The following is a 22556-nucleotide window of genomic DNA, read 5'->3' as shown; positions in this document are numbered from 1 at the left end:
ATAACCCCCCCTCCACTAAACTTTACACTTGGAACCACCAAACCCAGACTCCTCCCTCAGATTGCAGATGGAGAAGTGTGATTGATCCCTCCAGAGAACACGTCTCCACTGCTCTAGAGTCCAGCGGCGGCGTGCTTTACACCACTGCATCAACGCTTTACACCACTGCATCAACACTTTACACCACTGCATCAACACTTTACACCACTGCATCAACACTTTACACCACTGCATCAACGCTTTACACCACTGCATCAACGCTCTGCATTGAGCTTGGTGATGGAAGGATTGGATGCAGCTGCCATGGAAACCCATTCATGAAGCTCTCACTGTTCTTGAGCTGATCTGAAGGTCACATGAAGGTTGGAGGTCTGTAGTGATTGACTCTGCAGAAAGTTGGTGACCTCTGTGCACTATGACCCTCAGCATCCACTGACCCCACTCTGTGATGTTACGTGGCCTACCACTACATGGCTGAGCTGCTGTCGTTCCCAATCGCTTCCACTTTGTTATAATCCCACTAAGAGCTGACTGTGGAATATTTAGCAGTGACTGGACTTGTTGCACAGGTATCATCCTATCACGGTACCACGCTGGGATTCACTGAGCTCCTGAGTGCGACCCATTCTTTCACTGATGTCTGTAGAAGCAGTCTGCATGCCTAGCTGCTGGTTTATACACCTGTGGAAGTGACTGGAACACCTGGATTCAGTGATTTGGATGGTGAGGAAATACTTTTGGTGATATATATATGGATCGGAATAAATTTCTTTCACATTAAAATTAAAAGCCTTCACCATAGTTTCTTTTTCTTCCAATTTTTCTTTTCGAGTTTTCTCGTTTCATTTCCAAACATTTCCCAGTGATCAAAGACAATAACGGACACTTCAGTGCTTTTGAATATGCTTTTATTGTTAGTATTCAGGCTCAGCTTTGTTAAAGGCATCAAAGATAAGAAATCACATTTGTTTTCAATCAGGAGGAAAATCAGACAGACTGGAGGCTCCGCGGGCATCGATGGAGATCTGATGGAGTCACACTGATCCAACGCTCATCCTGTCAGAAAACTCAGTATCTCAAGCACTGGGAGAAAATGATACCTGAATGGTACCTGAACAGGTAAGTGTGGCATTTAATTCCTGCCAGGTTATTTTAAACTCCGTACGGGGCTGAACAGCTCAGATCAGACACGCTGGTGATCTTTAGCCCTTTCTGTTTCATTTGGATCATTTTTTAAATTCATGTGAAAAAAATAAAAAACAGTAACGTCTTAAAATATTTTCAGAAACTTGAGGTAAAACAAAATTGACCTTTAAGAAAATACAACCTTTGTTGTTTTTATGTGTTCAAAAAGTTAAAAATCAGACCGAAAAACTTATTTATGACTCATTATAATAGTCAGAGATGGCTCATTTTGACCTGTGATAAAAGGAAAGGTTCAAAGGGCACTGATGGAAAATGAAACATGACTTTATGGGTTTAAGAAAATGATCAGTTAGTTTGAGGATCACAGAGAAAAGGTCTTTAATTGTTTTTATGTTGTAAATGTGTTTTAAGGGTACTTTAAAATATTGTTTTACATTTTATTGAACTGTAAATTTTGTTCTCACATTTGCCAAATAAATGATGACTGAAAACGATCGTGTTTTATATTTTAAAGAAACACATTCACCTGCTGTTGTTTGGAAGCACGTATGATACTGATTCAGTATCGTATATTATTCATATTTAGTATATTATAAGCAGAAGGCTCCACATACAGGTGTAGGTAGGAGTTTAAACATAGAGGTGCTGAGTGGGAACAAAGGTGAATTTAAGGGTGACCAGATTCTCATCTTAAAAAGTGCCACAAACCTCCAAATCTGTGGAATAAAGTTTAGGTTGATTTCTGCACTGATTTATAAAAAGCAGTCATTAAAGCAGTAATTGGTGCTCTTTCTTGGCTCCACCCACTCATCCAGAGGCGGTGCTGATTGGTGGGAATGATGATTATCTCGCAGGGTAAGGGATGCTGACCTCGGCAAATCCAGACACCTGAACCAAAAAGAAAAAATCATCATGAAAACAATCATTGGAAACTTGAAGCTCACAGGAATTGTTTCATCATGTGAAACATTTTGTCCTATCCTAAAAAACTAATAAAGTTCAATCAAATAATAAAATCCCAACATCACAGTTTAACTACGCTCAGCTTCACTGTGGGAAAACCCTGAGAGCCGTTTTATTATCCATGCTGGATCAGAGGAAACTGAAAACAGCGTTTTTGTGTGGGAACAGCTGGAAATCCCTCCTGTTCATTGAGGACTGCATCTGCAGCACCCCCTGCTGTGCCCCAGCTGAACTGCAGCCAGTTTCTGTCCAATGGGATCAGAGCGGCTCTGCTTCGACTGCGTCTCTCTTGAATGAAAATAACGGCAGCAAGTTAGTGGTGATTTTTTATTGTTGGATTGTAAACATCTGAAACCAACTCTGACATGTTTTACTCACTGTGTTTTACTTACTATGGGGTGGCTGTAGCTCAGTAGGTAGAGCAGGTCACCTACTGATTGGAAGGTTAAGTATCTTGCCCAAGGATACATTGGGCAAGATACTTAACCCCAAGCTCTCCGACGCAACTGTTGGAGTGTGAATGTTAGATAACTAAAGTGGGTGTGCATGGGTAAATGTAAACGTGTTGTGTAAGCGCTTTGAGTAGAAAAGCGCTATATAAGAACTAGTCCATTTACTGTTGGGCAGACACCATCTAAGCCTGCTGTTTCAACCCCTCCATCAGTAGGCTCGAGGGAGGATACTCTACAGACACCAACCTGTGACTGCACCACGCTGCTGTAATAAACAAACTCCTACTGACACCATAAGAGGGCGGGCGGAGGAAAATAGAGCTGTTCTGGTTTTAATGGCAGGAGGGTGTGGGCTCTGCTGCAGGTCGGGTTGTGCTGGTTACCTGACGGACTTCCTGGCAGTCTATCAGCGCTGTGATGCGGCGCAGTCCGGGCAGCCGAGGGGTGAACACCTCCTGCCAGCTGATGGTGGTCTGAGAAGCTATCTCTCTGAAAAGCACACAGAGGAAAGTGTTTAACACACAGAACATCCCGCCGGCCGTCCTCACAGCATCTGAGGCAGGGTCACCTGTAGTATTTGGTCTTTGGTGCTATGAGTCCAGCTCCCTCCAGGGACAGAGTGACGCCACGCAGAGGAAAGCTGAAAATGTTGGTGAATTCGACTTTGACAGCCATCTCCTGGTTCAGCTGAGGCTCCCCGCTCAACTACAGGAAGAAGTCGAGAGTCATTTTTAAAGTATATTCAGCATCAAGTTTTCAGAAACCGCTGAAAAAGGCCACGTAACTAATTCACTAACTATCACTGCAATACTGAACTATCATCAGACTCTTTCTGCTCATTCCCACCTCCATATTTTTATTCCTGGACTCCACTGGAGCAGCTTTGCATGATTCACAGTTCAAACAATCCTTCTTCATCTCATGCTGCAGCCCCTCACTTCAGTCTGTCTGTTTTAGCTCCTCCCCCTTTAAGCTAACTTTCTGGTTGCTAACCTGTCTTAGTTGGATGACCACTGGAGCTTCTTAAGGGCTCATACTTCTACATGATTAACTTAAAGAAAATGTTCCTGAATTACTTTCAGATCCATATTTGGACCATGTAACCAAATGTCAGCACCTACCATCACTTTGACGCTCGGGGTCTGCAGCTCGACCACCTTGAAGTCGAGCAGATGAATGTTGCCAGACTGTGCGGTCACCATGAAGCGCACGCAGGTCTGCGAGCTCAGCTGGTCCTGGTATTCATAAGCTGGGATCTTAAAAGGCACACTATAACCTGCAGCACAGAGAGATGCTCACACTTACAGGGTTCACTGCCAAACCTCCAGACTTAAAACTTCTACAGTCATGATGCTCACTCTGGTAGGGCAGCACTGTGGCATTGAAGGGGATATCTTTGAAGTGACTGGCCACGACCCCGGTGTAGAAAATGATGTCACAGTCCAGGTGAGCCTGCACGGTTCTGAGGATGTTACTGTTGTTCTTGAAGGTCACCGTCAGCTGCATGTCCTGACCGATATCACACTGCAGAGGGGGATGGAGAGAGTCACATGCATTGTGGGTCTGCTTGGGACCTTTGTGCTTTTAAATGTAGTTTCGGCTCAAGCTGAGCTGGATTTTAGGTTTATGGGGAAGACAGAACAGGGGTGCACTGGTTTATGTACAAAACAAGAGCATCACTGTGACAAAAGATTTGGGGAGCCTTCCTGGGTGGAAAAGCTCCTCATTCACGTGGCACACACTGTTCTGCCTTCAGTTGAGTTCCTATAATGCTGAATCCCAACTGCAGTTGCCTCAAGGCGCTTTATACCCACGAGGGCCGGTGTCCTGCAGGTTTTAGATGTGTCCCTGATCCAACACACCTGAATCAAAGGACACGGTCCTCAAGGCTTAGATTTGAGGATCCCTGCCCTACACTAACACAGGGAAAACCCAACAATCGAACGGCCCCCATCAGCAAACACTTGGTGACAGTGGGAAGGAAAAACTCCCTTTTAACAGGAAGAAACCTCCGGCAGAGCCAGGCTCAGGGAGGGGGGGTCATCTGCTGAGAGGGGAGAGAGACAGGACAGAAAACACACTGTGGAAGAGAGCCAGAGATTATTAATAACTAATGATGAACATGGCAATGAGTTCTCTGCACTCAGACGGCCTCCACAGTCACAGATCTCAGCCCAGCAGAGCTCCTTTGGCAGGTGGAGGAACAGGAGATTCACATCATGGATGCAGCTGACACATTTGCAGCAGCTGTGATGCTGTCACATCAACATGAACCAAAATCTGTGAGGAACATTTCCAGCAGCTTGTTGAATCTGTGCCAACCTGCTGCTACCAAGGTGAACCTAACAAAGTGAACTGTAGCTACAAGTGCTGAAATTTGCACATGAAGGCAGCGGACAGGTGTGTTACCGGCTCCACGCTGATGGTGACGGTCATGTTAGTATCAGGCGTCTCACTGTGATCCCTCTCACAGCCGTACTCTTCCGCCCGGGCCATGGACGCCTCATCTTCTGTGCTCCCTGCAGACACACACATCAACGCAGGTTTGGTTCATCGTTTGGTGGTTCTGATCATGTGGAGATGGGGCCCCGTGTGTGAGTGTGTGTGTGTGTGTGTGTGTTACCTTCAGGGAACTTGTAGGTGTCTGTGATGTTCATTGCTTGTTGGCTGCCCACAGCTTTGGTGCAGATCTTCTCTCCAATGTAAGTCTTGTCCACTTTGAAGGGAGTCAGATTCCCGTACTTATCCCTCTTGAGGAAGACCACGTCACTGTTCACCTGGAGGAAAGGTTTTAGAGACAACTTGAAACTCTGTCCTGATGAGATATTATCAGGTTTAAAATAATAAAACACAACATGTAAATATCACATTCGTCAATTAAACCCGGTTTTTGTTCTTTGCCAACCTCAGCGAAGACAAAGCCGCAGTCAAACGGGTAACACAGCTGACCTTCCTTGATGGCAATGACTGGGGCTGGACCACAGCGGAAATATCCTACAAGCAAACAAAGCGACCTATCACCTGTCCGCTCACCTGTTTGCTTCTTAGCCTGTCAAATCATCTGTCTGTCTCACCGTCACTGGTTTCCTGAGGCGTGGCATCAACCACCTGCCATCCATCCAGGCCGGGCGGCAAATCTGAACGCTTAATTATCACCTCGTTCCAGCAGTGGTAGTTCCTGCAGAGAGAGGAGAGACAGGCTGGTGTATGCTGGACTCAAGTTCAGATAAATGGGAGGGTTGCATCAGGAAGGGTGTCTGGGTCACAGGATTATTATATTTATAACATAGTACTGGGACCAACCAGATGGAGTCCCTGGTGTTGCGTCTGTCTGGCGTGCCATCAGCGTTGAAGATGAGGTCGGTCTTCAGGTTGCCCGTGTTGTCATGAGCTGAGTTGTAGTTGGTGATGACCCTTGCTGGGATGCCAAGGCATCTGAGGACTGCAGGGATGTGAAACATGTTTCAACATTTCATGCAGCTTAAATCATGTTTACTCGGGTTGTTGCAGAAATGCAGTAAAGCGCCATAAATACAGGGAGCCAAGCTCAGTTTGGTGAATGAGCCACGAACAGATTGATCTGGTCTTGAGTGGGCCAGGCTGTAATAATCAACAGTAAGTAAAGAGCCAAATATTCATGAAAATAACTGCAGTATCATCGGTGCTCTGTATCTCTCATTACAAATCACTTTGTTTGTTTGTTTGTTTGTTTTTGTTTGTTTTTTTTGGGGGGGGGGGGGGGGGGGGGCTACAAGATGAGCCTGGTGTCAAAGGTTAATTGAAAATGAGACCCTTCATATAATATAATGTGACAGAGGTAGGTGAGCAGCCACCTATGAGTCGTGAAGGTTTACCCTTTCTCAAGGTTTCTTGGAGTAGCTGTAAAATGGACTCTTGGTTGCAGTTTTAACAGAGCTTGGATGTGTTTTTGAGCCCTGAAATGTGTGAATATCTCCTGAACTCATGAAATTATGAAGGATCAAAAAAAATTATAAAGCACCAAATTTGGACCCACCCCTACATACTTTGAGGGCCTTTAACTCTCATAATATTCACAGTATGAAGCAGGGTTATAATAGTTTTGGATTTTACATTATAGTTTAGTTTTAGTTAGTTTTTACTTTTTTTTCTTTAATTCAGTTAGTTTTAGTTAGTTTTCAGAGCAGTTTTGCTCGTTTTTATTTTTGGTTTATTGCTTAGTTTTAGTTTAGTTTCGTTAGTTTCAGTATTAGTTTTAGTTTTTCATACTTTGTCAGGTTTAAGATTCAAGGTACAAGAGTAACTCTTGTGTAATAAAAACTCAACAAAAGATCCCGTTTAGAGAAATATATTCAACAACCAACTGAAAACAAAGAAAAACTTGAACTCCCAAACTCAATAAATTTTACAATAAAATACGATAAAGTTCAGCGTCAGTGCAGCAGATTAACAACAGCTTCTGTTTTGGAGCTAGCTTGGTTAGATGCTCGATATGTGTCCGACCTCATGCCGCATTTATGCTTGTAGCTGGGTGTGTGTGTTAATTACCTTACGGTCGTGTGCTGGTGTTTTATATGCGGTGCCGGCTGGTTCTCGCTCTTTGTGCTCAGTTTTTTGGCTGCAAACACATTTGTCCCTGTTTTTACACTTTCTTCATTCCCTCGCGTCCAGTTTTAGCAGCTCCCTCCAGGAATTTGCTGACATTTGTGAGTAGGGTTGCCATCCGAAAATACGGAAATTACTGAATCGTCCCTTATTTGGCAGTTAGGAGCGATTCCGTATTTTAAGGGAGGGGTAGCAACACTATTAAACAAAGCGAACAGGCAAAACATAACCCAGAGCATTGTTTCATTCATAAGAGCCGCGCACTGTTTGCTTTGTTTAATAAGGTTGCCACCCCTCCCGTAAAATACTGAATTCACAACAAGACGCTCTTCTATCTGTATTATCGGACTCAAAGAAACTCCATATGGGACTCTGCGGCTTTCTCAGCAGACCGCTGACATCACTTTGCAGACCGGTGCGGTGAGCACGCGCACAGCTGCCCGACGGCGCTCCCAGCTTAAACTTGAAGAGCGGAAAAATGATCAATCCACAAGGCTTTTAAATAAAATGACAAACAAGAAAAGGAAGGTCATTTTATCTATAATTTTAGTTAGTTTTAGTTAGTTTTTTAAACTCACAATGCAGTTTTAGTTAGTTATCGTTTTTTCCTTTTAATTGTAGTTTTTATTTATTTCAGTTAACGACAATGTTTTTTCAATTTCAGTTTTCCTTATTTCATTCGTTTTCGTTAACTATAATAACCCTGGTATGAAGGTAACATTTCATGCTAAAGTTATTGTAGTGAAATGATTGTGAGGGGATTGAGTGGGAGGAGCTTAACAGAGCACATGCTTACAGGTGTTGAAGACTCCAGCGAACACCCAGCACTGAGCGAAACACACCGGGACTCCAGTGTTGGCGTACTGCAGCAGGATTTTGGTGCTGCCTGTCCAAGATGTTGGGGGCTTGCCCATGGAGTAGTCATTGCTCCAGTTCCCAACCATCACACCATTATCATCCTGGGAGTTCATCTGCAGGAAGGGACAGGTCAAAGATCAGCTGACAGGTTGATAGGAGTTCACCTCCTCATCACTGGGGTGGTGACTCATAACGTCCTGCTGTTGTGCCTTTTTACCAGCGGTTTGTACTCTACAGCGACCAGTCTTGTAAAATCCACCAGGTTCACCAGTTACTCTCTTATATTAGGTTCTCTTCATGTTGGGCCAAAACAAAAGTAAACCAACTTGATTCAAAAGGTAGCAACTATGCTTGTTTTGCATGTGGCTAAAGTCGAACCTCATCCTCCCCTTAGTTCTTCTTGACTTCGTGGATTTTGAGATGTTAATGTAATGGAATGAGACTGGATCCAGAGAACCCAGAGAAAACCCACCAGGCAAGAGGAAAACAAAGGTAGGTTCAAACCCTGAACCTACTTGCATTGAGGCAATAACAAAATCTTAAAATCTAAAATTAGAATGAGTATTCCACCTATTCATATGCCGCATGTACTTTATACTGCTTGGGGACATACATATACATTGTTGGCCTCTGAAAAGGTACATATAATTACTTTGAGGTCCAACATTTAGCTCTGGGGGGTAGATTTGTGTAGATTAAAGATAGTGATGTACCTCCATTTCTATAAATGTAGAAATAAAGGCAGCGCTATGACTATCAGACAGTTAATTGGTGCTCTGGCTCTGTATTCTCACCATGGCAGATCCGACCCTGACCACCTTGACGATGTTGCCTCGGTCGTAGATCGGCATCTGAGACGCATCCAGGACAAAGATACAGGCGTCCAAAATGCCGCGCTCAAACTGCAGAGAGTGCACTCATATTTACATCATTTATGGTCTGCATGCCATGCAGGTTTGAGTATTTGTACTTACCTGCCCATAAGTCCATGGACGCTCTGTCACAGAGTCAGATGAACCCTGGTAGATCACTCCTTCATCATTTAGAACGTACTCCTGCCTTTCTGCTTCATCAGGAAGAAACACATGGTCCTCTGCAAACAGAAACACTTTCATTTGGCCACAGAGGCAGTGACATTTTTAATGCCATTCCAACACAGAGTTAGAGAGTTCAGTATTATCTGACTCTGCAGAAACATACAGCTGTGTATCATTTGCACAACTATGGCAACAAATATTATGATAAGGTTTCCAAGTGGCAGCATGTATAGGAGAAAAGTAAGGGACCAAGACAGCTACCCTGTGGAACACACAAAAAGTCACAAGTGGTTGATACTCGATCTCCAAGGTGATGAACAACCCAGTGAGGATTTTGATATATGATATATCAAAGGCTGCATTTAAGTGGAGTAAAATGAGGCCAGCAACCTTATTAGCATTGTTAGTCTGAGGTCACTAATGATCTTAGTGAGGATGGTTTCTGAGCTGTGATTGGTTCTATAGTTGTACCTCTGAAATCTTTCAGTTGTAGTGAACAATACTAGTTGTTGTAGTTGCCTTCAAATAAAATTTTTTTTATTAGAAAGATAAGACAGGATATTTATTTTTGATTAAATGCTCGAGGCTCAAAGAGGTAAAATGAATAGAATAGAAAATATGCAAAAAATAAATAAAGCTTATAAAGAGACACTTTTATGAAGCTACAGAAGTTTTATGAAAAATTGTGCAATAGCACTGATTTGATTTTTCACGCTGCTAAATCATTAAGAAAGAATTTCAGCATCTTTAACCATCCCAACAGGGCAGTACTCATTTCTGCCAGCAGGGGGCAACATAAACATTACCTGGACACCAGGCGTTGAACAGCAGGTACATATCGGTGGCGGCATCCCTCTTGGTGCGCTGCATGCCATTGCCCCTGGAGATGGCCACATACACCTGAAACTTCCCCACGATGGCGTTGGCGGTCGGGGTGATGCCGAACGTCACGCACTGACCTTGTGACTCCAGAATCTGGCCCGACCACAGACCGTTGACGCGGTTACCGAAGTTCACCATCACCAATGAGCCCTTATTGGGTGAGGGGTCAGAGCCTGAATGAGGAGCAATTATTTTTATACCCGTAAATACTTCTTATTACGATAAACTCAACAATTCTTTGGTTTTGGACTGTTTGGTTTGTGATTGTTTTACTGACTTTGTATACACTAAAAATACATATACAAATGTATTTTGTACAAATGTAATACAAATACAGCTGTTTTCTCAGATAAATACTTAAACGTTACATCAGTGAAAATAAGAACATAAAAATATTTAAAAACCTGATCATTTTAGACTTCAGTTTGTATATCTGAGGCCAGATGTGTGAACATCTGTCAGCTCTGGTGTTGTGTGTTTAATGTGGAGTGTTTCCTAATGGCCAGGCCGTGGGGAGAGCCGTGTACTAATTACGCAGCCAAATGAATGTGAAGCTGCTTAATGAACTGATGGTCGTCTGATTGCTCAGCGGGCGACGGTTAACGAGCGTCTCTTCATCAACTAATTGGCTAACAAGGGATTACTTTGACAGAGACCACGCCCCCCTCTGTCAGTTTACAGGAAAATGTTCATCAGCAGCCCTCTGACCACTTAGATGAAGGAAATGAGCAAAAAAGTATCATCAGCACTGGAGATACCAAAAAAACAATCTGATCTGCAGCAGTCACTGCTAATGCTCAACTAATGGCACATAGGCATCATATTTTATCTAACCTGAAATGAGAGACTGACCCCATAAAGTCATCAGGGGTGTTTATGGAGGTCAGGGTGGAGGGCTGGCTGGTAGAACAGGGAGAAAACCTGAGCTCTCTCTGATACAAACGCTTCACTAAGGCCAAAAAGACGGATGTATTTCAGCCATAACTGCAGTTTAAGACAAACAGCAGTCCCAGGGTTATAAAAGCCACTGAGACCAAGCCAATTAACCCATTTGAGTTGAGGGAATTTTTAATTGTATCTTTAGACACTTTGTCACTGGCAATCTGAAAAAAAAAAACACATTTGTTCCCATTTCTTCAGCTGAGTCTATAAAAAATGCCAAAGATAACATATATTATTTCATGCACCAACAAGCTGATTCCCAAAGAGCTGTTAGAAGCTGGCAGATCTCAGCATGGTGAGCAGTGTGTCCTTCAGGAGGAAACTGAACAGAGGAGGAGGACAAAGAAGAAGTGTGAGGGTCCTGAGAGTGCTGAAACACTCCAGGACCTGAGAGATCATCTGGACCTTCAGCTGAGGTCACAACAAACACTGACTTAAGGTTGTTAGAATCCTATGACCTCTGTTTCTGCCTCACAGACTGGATGTCCATGCATGTTTGAACATGCTTCAGTAAATCGCTGCACCTGTTTCTCCTTCTGACAAAATATAACAAAATGAAGGGTGGCTCAAGACTTACTTTTTATTTGATATCAAACTTTTGTTTTCAGTCCAGTTTAATGTCAGCGGGTTTGCTAGTTTCAGTTTAGTTTCTATTGTTTGAAAATGTTTATTTTTCATTGATGTTACTGTAGTTTTTGGTCTTTTTTATTTTTATAGGTAATATTCATCTCAGTATCACAAAAGCTCTGCACCCCCTCACGGCTCACGCACAGTGTGAGACTGAAGCTAAAGACTTATCTTTCTTCTAAGAAGTCTAGTTTTCATTTTTATTTCAGGTAAATATTTTTTCTACATCTACTTTTAGTTTTTAGCGTAGCTGACTATAAACCCTGGAGTCACGGTCACTGTCTCCAATCCACCCACAGACGGGTGGTTCTGACTCAGTGGCGGTTTCTGATATGGGCGACATGGGCAGCCGCCCAGGGCGGCATTTCATCTAGGGCGGCATGACCGCCCCCCTCCCCCCAACGCATTGCGATCCCCGCAGCAGCGCCTACCGCACTGCTCCACTTGTGGGGTAATGGGCGCCCTCTGCCTGCTGTGTGTTGCATGTAGCTTTCTGCCATGGTCTGACAGGTTGTAACAGAAGGAAAGGGGCAGGCGGGGGATTCTCTCTCTGTTTCGCTGTCACTGCTTCACTCGATCGTCACACACACAGCGCTGCCCCGCCCCCTTCTCCTCTCAGCCTGGGGTGCGAGTCGAGTGAAGCAGTGATGGCGTGAGAGTGACAGTCAGCCGGGTTCATTCATTCATGCCTGTACAGTTTGGGCCTGGTTACAGCCAACAGTAACCGCTGAATTATAAATAAAGGCGACTTTTGCTGGCAGTCTCTCGCCAAACCTTTCATCCTCACTGACACTGCCGTATCAAGATTAATGCGAAGTGTATGTCCTAATATTGAAAAGTTTTGCGAGATCTCGCAAAACTGCCTCTTTTTTTTTTTTTTGTCCTCCCATGTTTTTTTCCCCATGTTCCACAGAATGAATCTGTGCATCTAATAAAATTAGATGCACACAACTGATAGAGCACAAAGCCCATTTCATTTATAATACTGTAAATATGGTCATTAATTCACAGTATTTGTGTGAACCCGAATCCTAATGAAAAAAATAACACAAATACGAATCTAGACAGTTTGGACAAATGTTGGTGGATGGTGCAGTGTTGCCAGATTGAGCAGCTTGTGAACACATTGGGCTGGAAAATTATATAGATATATCTATATAATTGTAATATTATATAGATATATAATTTTACAATAAAAACTTCCTAAAAACCTACCAAATATGGTGAAAAGCAGCCAAAATTTTAGCAACTCACCCAAAGCTTGTATATTTACCTCCGCCAAGGAGGTTATGTTTTCGGTCACGTTGGTTTGTTTGTCTGTTTGTCAGCAGGATTACTCCAAAAGTTATGAACGGATTTCACTGAAATTTTGTGGAGTGGTTGGAAATGACAAGAGGAAGAAGTGATTAAATTTTGGTGGTGATCCGAATCACGATCTGGATCCAGGAATTTTTTTAAGGATTCTTCAGTATTGCGGGATACAGGCAGAGCCTTCCCCTTTAAGAGACACCACCCACTTTTCTCTGCCCCGTGTGTGTGTATGCGGGCTAGCGCGGGAGACGACGCGAGGGAAAAAGTGTGTTCGGTGGCGGTGGAAAAAGGAATAAAAGTTCTGTTGCTAAAATCCTTCGATTTGCTGCATTTCTCCGCCTTGCTAAAGGTGACCCACATGGATGAGCAAGTTAGTTACCAGCCACGAGCCAAGCGAAGTAGAGACCAGAGGTCTCCCTACTACGGTTAGGAGCCGCGATCTGGTCGAGGTAACACACTATTGCGGGATAGGGAGTTATTGTTGTCTGGGAAAGATGAAAGATTATTTCAAAGTATTTAGATACACGTATTACAGCGTCAGTGACCCTATGGCCTTAGCGGAGGTTTGCGCTCTCTGAGTGCTTCTAGTTAAATATATATCACACCTGGTGCTATTAACATGAGTTTCAATGGAGGTTTTGTTGTGTTGGGCTGGCAACTGTCAGTCAGATCTGACAACCCTGTGGATGGGCGGTGGTTATAACCTATTCAGCTTCAGTGCGAATTACGGCAGATGGAAAGGAAAAGGTCAAAGCCATCAGGTGTGCAGTTTAGGAAAAAGAGAAAAGAAGAAGAAAAGAAAGAAGCAAAGATGAAGGTAAGCAGAAGCTGTGTAATATTTCAGTTTCTTCCATGTTTTTTCAAATAAAATTTAAAATAAATTCTGAGTGTGCCTGTGATGGTGGGGGGACCTTCTGTTAAAACATGCACCACACAGCAGGTGCTCATTACCCCCCAAGTGGAGTAGTGCGGTAGGCGCTGCTGCGGCGATCGCTATGGGGGGTTGGGGGGGGGGCCCCGGCGGGGATGCTCGCCCGGGGCGCCAAACAGGCTAGGACCGCCACTGTTCTGACTGAAGACTGAGGACAAGGACTGAATACTCTGCTTAACGGGTTGCTTTTCTCTTAGACAGCCATACAGGTCGCCACCTGCTGGCCATTAGTAAGAATGCAGGTTTAAGGCACTGGCTTCACCTTTCAGGCTGGAAGCTACATCCAGTTCAAAGCTCACATCTGGAAGTAGGACCCCTCTGAGAGGCAGCAGCTCAGGATTCAAACTCACCAATCTGGAACTCGATGTGGAAGTCATCTCCCACCACCAGCGGGCGGTTGAAGGTGACCCGCATCACAAACTCCCGACCACGCCGGACCACCAGGTTCGGGGTGTTGTAGTCGGTGGTGTAGTGCTTCGGCTTGTTGATGTCCTGGCACATGTTGATGTTCTGCACGTCCAGGGCCACTGAAAGAGGGAGAAAAAGGCAGAGGGCGCCTTCATCAACTGGCAGTCATGACAAGTGACATACTACAGCTCTGCCCTTCAGCGCCCCTCAGAGGACTCAGCAACAAAACAAAGCACTGTGTGAAGTAAAACGGCTGGGCTGGAAATGAGCAGGTCCACTGTCCACTGCCACAGGGACAGGTGATGTTAACACATCTCACCTCCGTCAGGTGCAAACCCTCTGGGCGTGGCCTCAGATTCAGCAACACCTTCAAAAGGTTCAAATTCTGGAACGTTGTCTGTATATGACAGGTTGGAGGTTGGGACCTGGAGGTTAAAAACGTTAACTTAATATGTGCTCAGATTCAGAATTAGCAAAGATAATTTTGTCGTAAGGGTACCGGCTTAGAGTAGCGCCCCGTCTGGGTTTCAGCGGCTGGACCAGTCATGATGGTCAAAGGTCAAAGGTGACACTGAGGTGACTACACAAAGAAAAAATAATAAAAAGCATAAAAGTCCAGGAAGATGTATAAAACATCCATCCTCCCACTCATCCACCAACCCATCCATCCATCCATCCATCCATCCACCAACCCATCCATCCATCCATCCATCCTTTTCTGAAGCCTATCCCTGCTATCGTAGGGTGAGAGGTGGGGTACAACCAGGTCACTTGCCTTTCACAGAGCGACAGACAACCATTCACACCTGTGGCCAATTTAGAACCACCAGGTAACCTAACCCCACTGACTACATGTGGTTGGACTGTGGGAGGAACCCAGAGAACCTATGCAGACACGTGGAGAACATGCAAACAGAGGGCAAACCATAAAACAAATACATATAAACAGAAGAAATATATTTTATATGTATTATTTCATATATTCTTATACTTTGTGCTGTTATCCAGAAAGAAAGATGAAATGTATTTACATTGTAAATGATTTAATAATAAATATTATCAGAATTGTTCACAATGTAAAGTGAAAATGATTATTACTAAAACACCAAAGATATAAAAGTGAAACTCGGCAGGAAAAAGAAAAATTTTAAATTAAGAAATCCAAATTTGTGTTTCACCTATAAAAAATGGAGTCAAATAGGAATCACACCTGCTGTTTTAGCAGAAAATAAAATGTTTAAGTAAATAATAAGAAATTTTAAAGCAGGTCAAATTTATGATCAGTGATTCCAGTCATTAAACTGTCAGTCAAAGCTTTTTATTAAAGTAATATATTTGAGTACGTTCAGCTTATATAACATGTTATCCTCTGATCATATTCTTACTAATTAACACACAGAGACTTTATTGTGTTTATTTGATTTCAGGTGAGTTTTTATCTTATTAAAATATAAAATATTCATGTTTATTTTACAGAGATGTGACGTTCATGCTCCATAAAAGATTTTACCCAAACAATAAAGTATTTATTATCTAAAGACTCACTGAATCTCAGTTCATGAAATAAATTAATACATTAAAGATTTAGCTGAAAAACTTCAGACTCACCATCATGCTGAATTTTTGCCCCGAGACCTCTGAAGGAGCTCAGTGAGTTTTCCAGATAACGGGATTAAAACAGCTTCTTTAAAAGAAACGAAGCTCAAAAGCAGCTCGACTTTCAGCCCTTAAAGGATTCTTATTATTTTATAAATGTCAGCAGGGAGCTGAGACTCTGCATCAGTCCTGATAAACAACTTTAGTGTCGGTTCTGCAGGACGACCGCGTCCTCCCACGGTGTGACTACGAGGAACCTACTAAAGTAAGATAAAACAGAGCGCTATGCGAGGATGAGATACAGAAACGAGAATGAGCCTATCCCAGCTGACACAGGGTCATCATACAGGTTGTCAGCTGGTCGCAGGGCCAACAGACAGCATTCACACCTACAGGCAATTTAGAGTTTCCAATTAACCTAACCCGAGTGAGTGGAATCAAACCCAGGGCTTCCAGATGGTATTCTAACTGTGAGGCAGCAGTGCTAACCACCACGCCACCATACTTTACTCTATTTAACTCTACTTTATTTAACGCTACTCTACTTTACTCTATTTAACTCTACTTTATTTAACGCTACTCTACTTTACTCTATTTAGCTCTACTTTAGTTAATGCTACTCTACTTTACTCTATTTTACTCTACTTTATTTAACTCCACTTTAGTTAATTCTACTTTACTTTACTTTATTTACCTCTACTCTAGCAGATGAAAGCTCAGCACTGACCTGAAAGCAGAAACAGCAGACACTGAAGCTCTGATGGAGAGATCGTCCTGTTGGTTCTCTGATGAGATGATGATCGAGTCGACTTCAGCATCACTTTATATACACACACACTTCCTCTTTTCACAAGCACACACACACACACACACACACACACACACACACACACACACACACACACACACACACACACACGCACACACACACACGCACACACACACACACACACACACACACACACTCTGGAGTTGCCGTCCATGCTGAGGGCTCTGCAGACTCTTAAGCTCCTCAGGGAGCATCTGTGGAGACTCATGTTTGTCTCCGTAAGGATCTCAGACATTATGATGGTTTTCAGTTTTATTACAGTAACAGCAGTGAGGCATCCACGATGAATTCACTGAAACAAAGGTGTCAATCATCCGTGCTGCAGCCTCAGACTGTCTGCAGGTCCAACACAGGCATGACTCTGCTTCCTGTAGCTGTGATTGATTTATGGAGCATGTTTCCATCATAGAAGTCATTTATGGGAGAGTTTTTATTGTTAATTCATCACCACTGACAACAGATTCATCACACTAAGTACTGCTCATTAATCTGACTGATGGTGTGTGTGTGTTCGTGTGTGTGTGGGGGTGGGGGGGGGGTGGGGGGGTGCGTGTATGCGCATGTGTGTGCGTGTGTGTCTGTGTGTGACCTTGACCCAGTGGACCCACAGTGGGAGGATCACGCTGACCTCTGACCTCCATCACAGACTGATTTAGTTGCAGTACAAATTGAATGAAGCATCCTCAGGTTCAGAGATTTTTGATGAAGTGTCCTCATGTAATTTGAACCCTCTGTCAGCATCAAACTTAAAGCCCTCTGTCAGTGTTCGGCCCACTCTCCTTCAGCTTGGTGAGGTTTTCAGCATTTATTCCTGCACAGCTCTCTGAAGCCGCAGCCTTCAGTCAGGCTGAGGTCTGGACTCTGACAGCACCGCTGCAGCACTTCACTCTTTTCTTTAAAGTTATTAGGTTGGAGAGTTTAACATGTGTTATAATTAGTTGTGAGCAGCAGCAGTGAGTGTGATCAAGTGAGTCACAGTGAGCTTAATGCAGCAGCTTCGCTTCGATGTGTTGAAGGCTTTTATGCTGAACTGTTAAAAAGAGCAGAAAGTCGTGCAGCTTCCATAAATCTGGTTCCTCTGCAGGAACTTCCTCTGACCAGGTTGCCCTGACACGCTGCTGCTGATTGGTCAGATCAGCCACTTTCTCTCTGCTGGCTGACAGATGATAAAGCAGAAAAACAGGCTGAAATAGGAACATGAGCAGGAGAGACTCAGGAGATTCAGGAGAGACTCAGGAGACTCAGAAGATTCAGGAGCGACTCGGGAGAGCCAGCACGCTCACATGTGATCAACTTGTAGCTTTAAATAGATGAGGCCCTGCCAGGGCGGGGCAGGAAATCTGTTCAATTCAATTCAGTTCAATTCAATTCAATTCAATTCAATTCAATTCAATTCAATTCAATTCAATTCAATTTTATTTATATAGCACCAAATCACAACAAACTGTCGCCTCAAGGCGCTTTGTATTGTGGGTAAAGACCCTACAATAATACAGAGAAAACCCAACAGTCAAAACGACCCCCTATGAGCAGCACTTGGTGACAGTGGGAAGGAAAAACTCCCTTTAAACAGGAAGAAACCTCCAGCAGAACCAGGCTCAGGGAGGGGGGGTCATCTGCTGAGGGGGGCTGAGGGGAGAGAAAAGACATGCTGTGGAAGAGAGCCAGAGATTAATATCAATTAATGATTAAATGCAGAGTGGAGTATAAACAAAGTAAATAAGGTGAATGAGAAACAGTGCATTATGTGAACCCCCCAGCAGTCTAGGCCTATAGCAGCATAACTAAGGGAGGGTTCAGGGTCACCTGATCCAGCCCTAACTATAAGCTTTATCATAAAGGAAAGTTTTAAGCCTAATCTTAAAAATAGAGAGGGTGTCTGTCTCCTGAATCCAAGCTGGGAGCTGGTTCCACAGAAGAGGGGCCTGAAAGCTGAAGGCTCTGCCTCCCATTCTACTCTAAGTATCCTAGGAACCACAAGTAAGCCAGCAGTCTGAGAGAGAAGTGCTCTGTTGGGGTGATATGGGACTATGAGGTCTTTGAGATAAGATGGGGCCTGATTATTCAAGACCTTGTAGGTGAGGAGAAGGATTTTAAATTCTATTCTAGATTTAACAGGGAGCCAATGAAGAGAAGCCAATATGGGAGAAATCTGCTCTCTCTTTCTAGTCCCTGTCAGTACTCTAGCTGCAGCATTTTGGATCAGCTGAAGGCTTTTCAGGGAGCTTTTAGGACAGCCTGATAATAATGAATTACAATAGTCCAGCCTAGAAGTAATAAATGCATGAATTAGCTTTTCAGCATCACTCTGAGAAAGGATGTTTCTAATTTTAGAAATATTGTGCAAATGCAAAAAAGCGGTCCTACATATTTGTTTAATATGTGCATTGAAGGACATATCCTGGTCAAAAATGACTCCAAGATTTCTCACAGTGTTACTGGAGGCCAAAGTAATGCCATCCAGAGGAAGTATCTGGTTAGACACCATGTTTCTAAGATTTGTGGGGCCGAGAACAAGAACTTCAGTTTGATCTGAATTTAGAAGCCAACCCCTTTAAAATAAAATAATTTCTCTCCAGCGTGGTGATTTTCTAATCTAATCTGTTTGGATGTTTGTAGACGACTCATCAAACGTCATGATGGGAATTCGTTTTTCTTCTGATCCCAGGAGGAATCCTGAGCTTCATTAAGATACAGGATCATATCTGATAGCAGTCACGGACCCTATGGCCAACATTTGTGAGTGCTGAGAAATCTAAAGTCCCACTGGGAAATACTTTTTATTATTGTCATATAGTTTGTGCCTCAAACTGCAGGTCAGGGCCCTTCAAAGGGTCACCAGATGAAAAAGGACATTTGATTTTGTGTCCACGGGTTTGAGGCCTGAGTCACCGTCTCTCACCTCCAACTGGCTTTGATCCATCTGACTCATCATGATGAGCACAGGGATTTTTATCATCTATCAGCAGGTCTGAAATCTGAGGAAAAACAAGACAAACAAAAAGGAGAAAAGAGAACAAGGACAGAAGAGGACGGTGACCTGTCAGGAAGATAAATGCTGAAAGGAGCTGTTTGAGGTCAGCTTGAGCTGGAAGAGAGGAAGGAGAAGGACAGGAGGAAGTGAGAGCAGGAGGTCACAGTGTTCCTCTGACACGTCGACCACATCGTCAATAAAGTCAACAGATAGAAGCTGAAAGTCAGCCGATTTTTACACCACAGAATAAGAAGAAGTTCCACTGATGCATAGGGAGAGAGGACACATCAGAGGACACATTAGAGGAAAGAAAGGAAGAACTGGAGACATAAAAAGCAATAAATGTGAAAATATAGTTCAAACATTGAAAGAAACAAAAAACACAAAGAACCAACCAACCATCAAACAGACCTTTGACCTCTGACTGCAGTCTCATTATGAGGAGGACTCACTGCTGCTCACTGTCACTGACTGAGTTTAAGAACGAGTTCACACAAATTATAATCAAACGTGTTCTCATCCTTAAATGCAGTCAGTGACAGTGGGCAGCAGCGAGTCCTCCTCATAATGAGACTGCAGTCAGAGGTCAAAGGTCACACTACAGCTGTAAAAACAAAGACGATAACGACAGAAGAGGAAGTTAGAAAGCGGAGTCAGGACCCTCCTTAGAGACCAGGACTGTCCTCACTGTGGCGACTCACAGCCGCTGCCATTGGCCCGCTGACCAATCACAGCTCGATCAGCCAGTGTTAATCATCCTGCAGGGATCATAAAGTTCTCCCCTCTGCGACTCATAAATGACATGCAGGCAGACGACACATCTGTTCTGACAAGAGTTTAAGTTTTTACCAATGAGCTGCCAACAGGAAATTTAAAGTGCATGAAAAACATTCAGCTGAGCTTTGATAAAACCACACAGGTGAATCAGTTTATGGCTGCTGAGGCTGAATCCTGTTTAAAATCAGCTCAGTCAGGTCAGCAGTTGCATCTGCGCTAACAGAAAATGGCTTTATTGTGATGAGACAGAAGACAAACAGAAAGTAATCAATAATCAATAACACCTATAATCACAGACAATAACAGGCAGTAACACTCGTAATCAATAACTGATAACACTCGTAATCATTAATCAGTAACACTCATAATCACGGAGTAACAGACAGTTGCAGACAGTAACATGCAGTACTAGGCAGTAAGAGACAGTAACACTTATAATCAATAATTTATAACATTCGTAATCACAGACAAATCACAGACAGTAACAGGCAGCAACACTTATAATCAACAATCGATAACACTCGTAAACACAGACAGTAACAGACAGTAGCAGACAGTAACAGGCAGTAACAGACAGTAACAGGCAGTAGCAGGCAGTAACAGACAGTAACGGGCAGTAACAGATAGTAACAAACAGTAACAGGCAGCAGCAGGCAGTAACAGACAGTAACGGGCAGTAACAGATAGTAACAGACAGTAACAGGCAGCAGCAGGCAGTAACAGACAGTAACAGGCAGTAGCAGGCAGTAACAGACAGTAACAGGCAGCAGCAGGCAGTAACAGACAGTAACAGGCAGCAGCAGGCAGTAACAGACAGTAACAGGCAGTAACACTCATAATCAACAATCGATAACACTCGTAAACACAGACAGTAACAGGCAGTAACGGGCAGTAACAGGCAGTAACAGGCAGTAACAGGCAGCAGCAGGCAGTAACAGACAGTAACAGGCAGTAACAGACAGTAACAGGCAGTAACACTCATAATCAACAATCGATAACACTCGTAAACACAGACAGTAACAGGCAGTAACGGGCAGAAACAGGCAGTAACAGGCAGTAACAGGCTCCGGTAAATTCAAAGCCGGCCTTTGCGTCAGCCTTCAGCTGAGAGGTGGACTGAAACAATGGAACATTAAAACCAGCTTAAGGAAATATGGAAGTCCATGTAGACAAGATGAATAAAGATTCAATAAAGACATTCATGATAGAGAATAGAACAGCAGTTTTTAGTTACTCAGACTCTGTAGATATTTGCATATACAGAACAAATCTGGTGACACAAAAAATAAAAATATTAAAATAAAAAGTTTTTGAAGTAAAAGCAAAAACTACAAGCAGGAAGGTCAAATATATGATACAGAATTATTAAAACTTTGAACAGTGACTCCATGGTTTACATGAACAAACTAAAGGTTGCTGGTTCAACTCCAGCCAGAGGTTTTCCATCAGAAGGAGCATCCATATAAAAACTCTGAAAGTAGTTTAAATTTGATCATTAAAATTCTGACTCTTAGTTTTGTAATTTTACTGATCACATTAGTAAGGTTGATATTTAAAGCTAAGAATCATTTTAAATGATGTAATTTCATGTTTATTTGATCAGAATAAAGTTGATCAGATAAATCAGGAGGTGGGGACTCAGTTCAGGAGGATTCGCCTTGGTACATGGACTCAGTCTCAGAGGGAAATAAGTCACTGAGCCTCTGAGACGACCAACAGCTTCAAACCTAAAGCACTCTGATTTCTGGAGCTCAGCTCTGATGAAGGCACGTTTTAAATTATCATTATTATAAATGATGCAGCACTTTCTGCTCTCACTGCGCTTCAGACTACAAGCAAAGATAAAACTGTACATAGGTGTTCCTACCACCGGAGGTCACCACTGACAAAGAAAACACAGGGAGGCTGAGAGGATGATGCTGCTGCTGATGATGCAGCCTTTTCTTCCAGGCGCAGGTCAGAGTTCAAAACATGAAGACAACATGGAACAGATCCAATCACGGCCTCCTGTGGATGGGAGGCCGTCCCTCTGCTGGTTTGATACAAGAAGAAGAATCAACACTACGTTAGTGTAAGGCTGTGTAATGCAGTTCCCTGTGGTCGCCAGCAGGGGGCACTGATGACCTCTTTGCAGAGTCAGAACTGGGGCACGAGGTGAGGAAGAGAGTCCAGCTCTGTGCCTGCTGCTGATTGGACTAGAAGTGGACGGACGCCGTTTGAAGGTCAAAGTCAAAGTCAA

The 22556-nt window shown here is 43.4% G+C and overlaps 1 protein-coding gene across 1 annotated transcript; it reads right to left on the bottom strand.

Annotated features, from left to right (window-relative positions):
* Positions 1-1807: 1807 nt before the first annotated feature.
* LOC115799605 (coagulation factor XIII A chain-like) lies at positions 1808-16522 on the bottom strand. The gene is made up of 18 exons (XM_030756830.1): positions 16465-16522; positions 14641-14721; positions 14461-14566; positions 14084-14260; positions 9847-10095; positions 8978-9096; positions 8798-8905; positions 7942-8116; positions 5865-6003; positions 5636-5739; positions 5467-5555; positions 5185-5338; positions 4971-5080; positions 3920-4085; positions 3683-3837; positions 3130-3266; positions 2945-3050; positions 1808-2034 (listed from the first exon to the last, which is right to left on the bottom strand). Exons 2-18 carry the CDS (start codon positions 14686-14688, stop codon positions 1990-1992), a joined length of 2187 nt encoding a protein of 728 aa, XP_030612690.1. The 5' UTR covers positions 14689-14721; positions 16465-16522; the 3' UTR covers positions 1808-1989.
* Between the last annotated feature and the right edge of the window lie 6034 nt (positions 16523-22556).

This window comes from Archocentrus centrarchus, chromosome 20 (genome assembly GCF_007364275.1).
Source record: "Archocentrus centrarchus isolate MPI-CPG fArcCen1 chromosome 20, fArcCen1, whole genome shotgun sequence".
In the NCBI taxonomy this organism is placed as follows: Eukaryota; Metazoa; Chordata; class Actinopteri; order Cichliformes; family Cichlidae; genus Archocentrus; species Archocentrus centrarchus.
Note: the sequence above shows the minus strand (reverse complement) of the source record. Positions and strands in the feature narration are given on the sequence as shown.

What these genes read in the sequence shown, in the direction of transcription:
- LOC115799605 (XM_030756830.1), bottom strand. Translation starts at nt 14,688, where the DNA reads ATGACTGGTCCAGCCGCTGAAACCCAGACGGGGCGCTACTCTAAGCCG. An exon ending in CCACATCGAGTTCCAGATTG is followed by an intron (nt 10,096 to 14,083) that starts GTGAGTTTGAAT and finishes CTCCTCATTCAG; the next exon opens with GCTCTGACCCCTCACCCAAT. An exon ending in GCCTCAGGAAACCAGTGACG is followed by an intron (nt 5,556 to 5,635) that starts GTGAGACAGACA and finishes GTTTGCTTGTAG; the next exon opens with GATATTTCCGCTGTGGTCCA.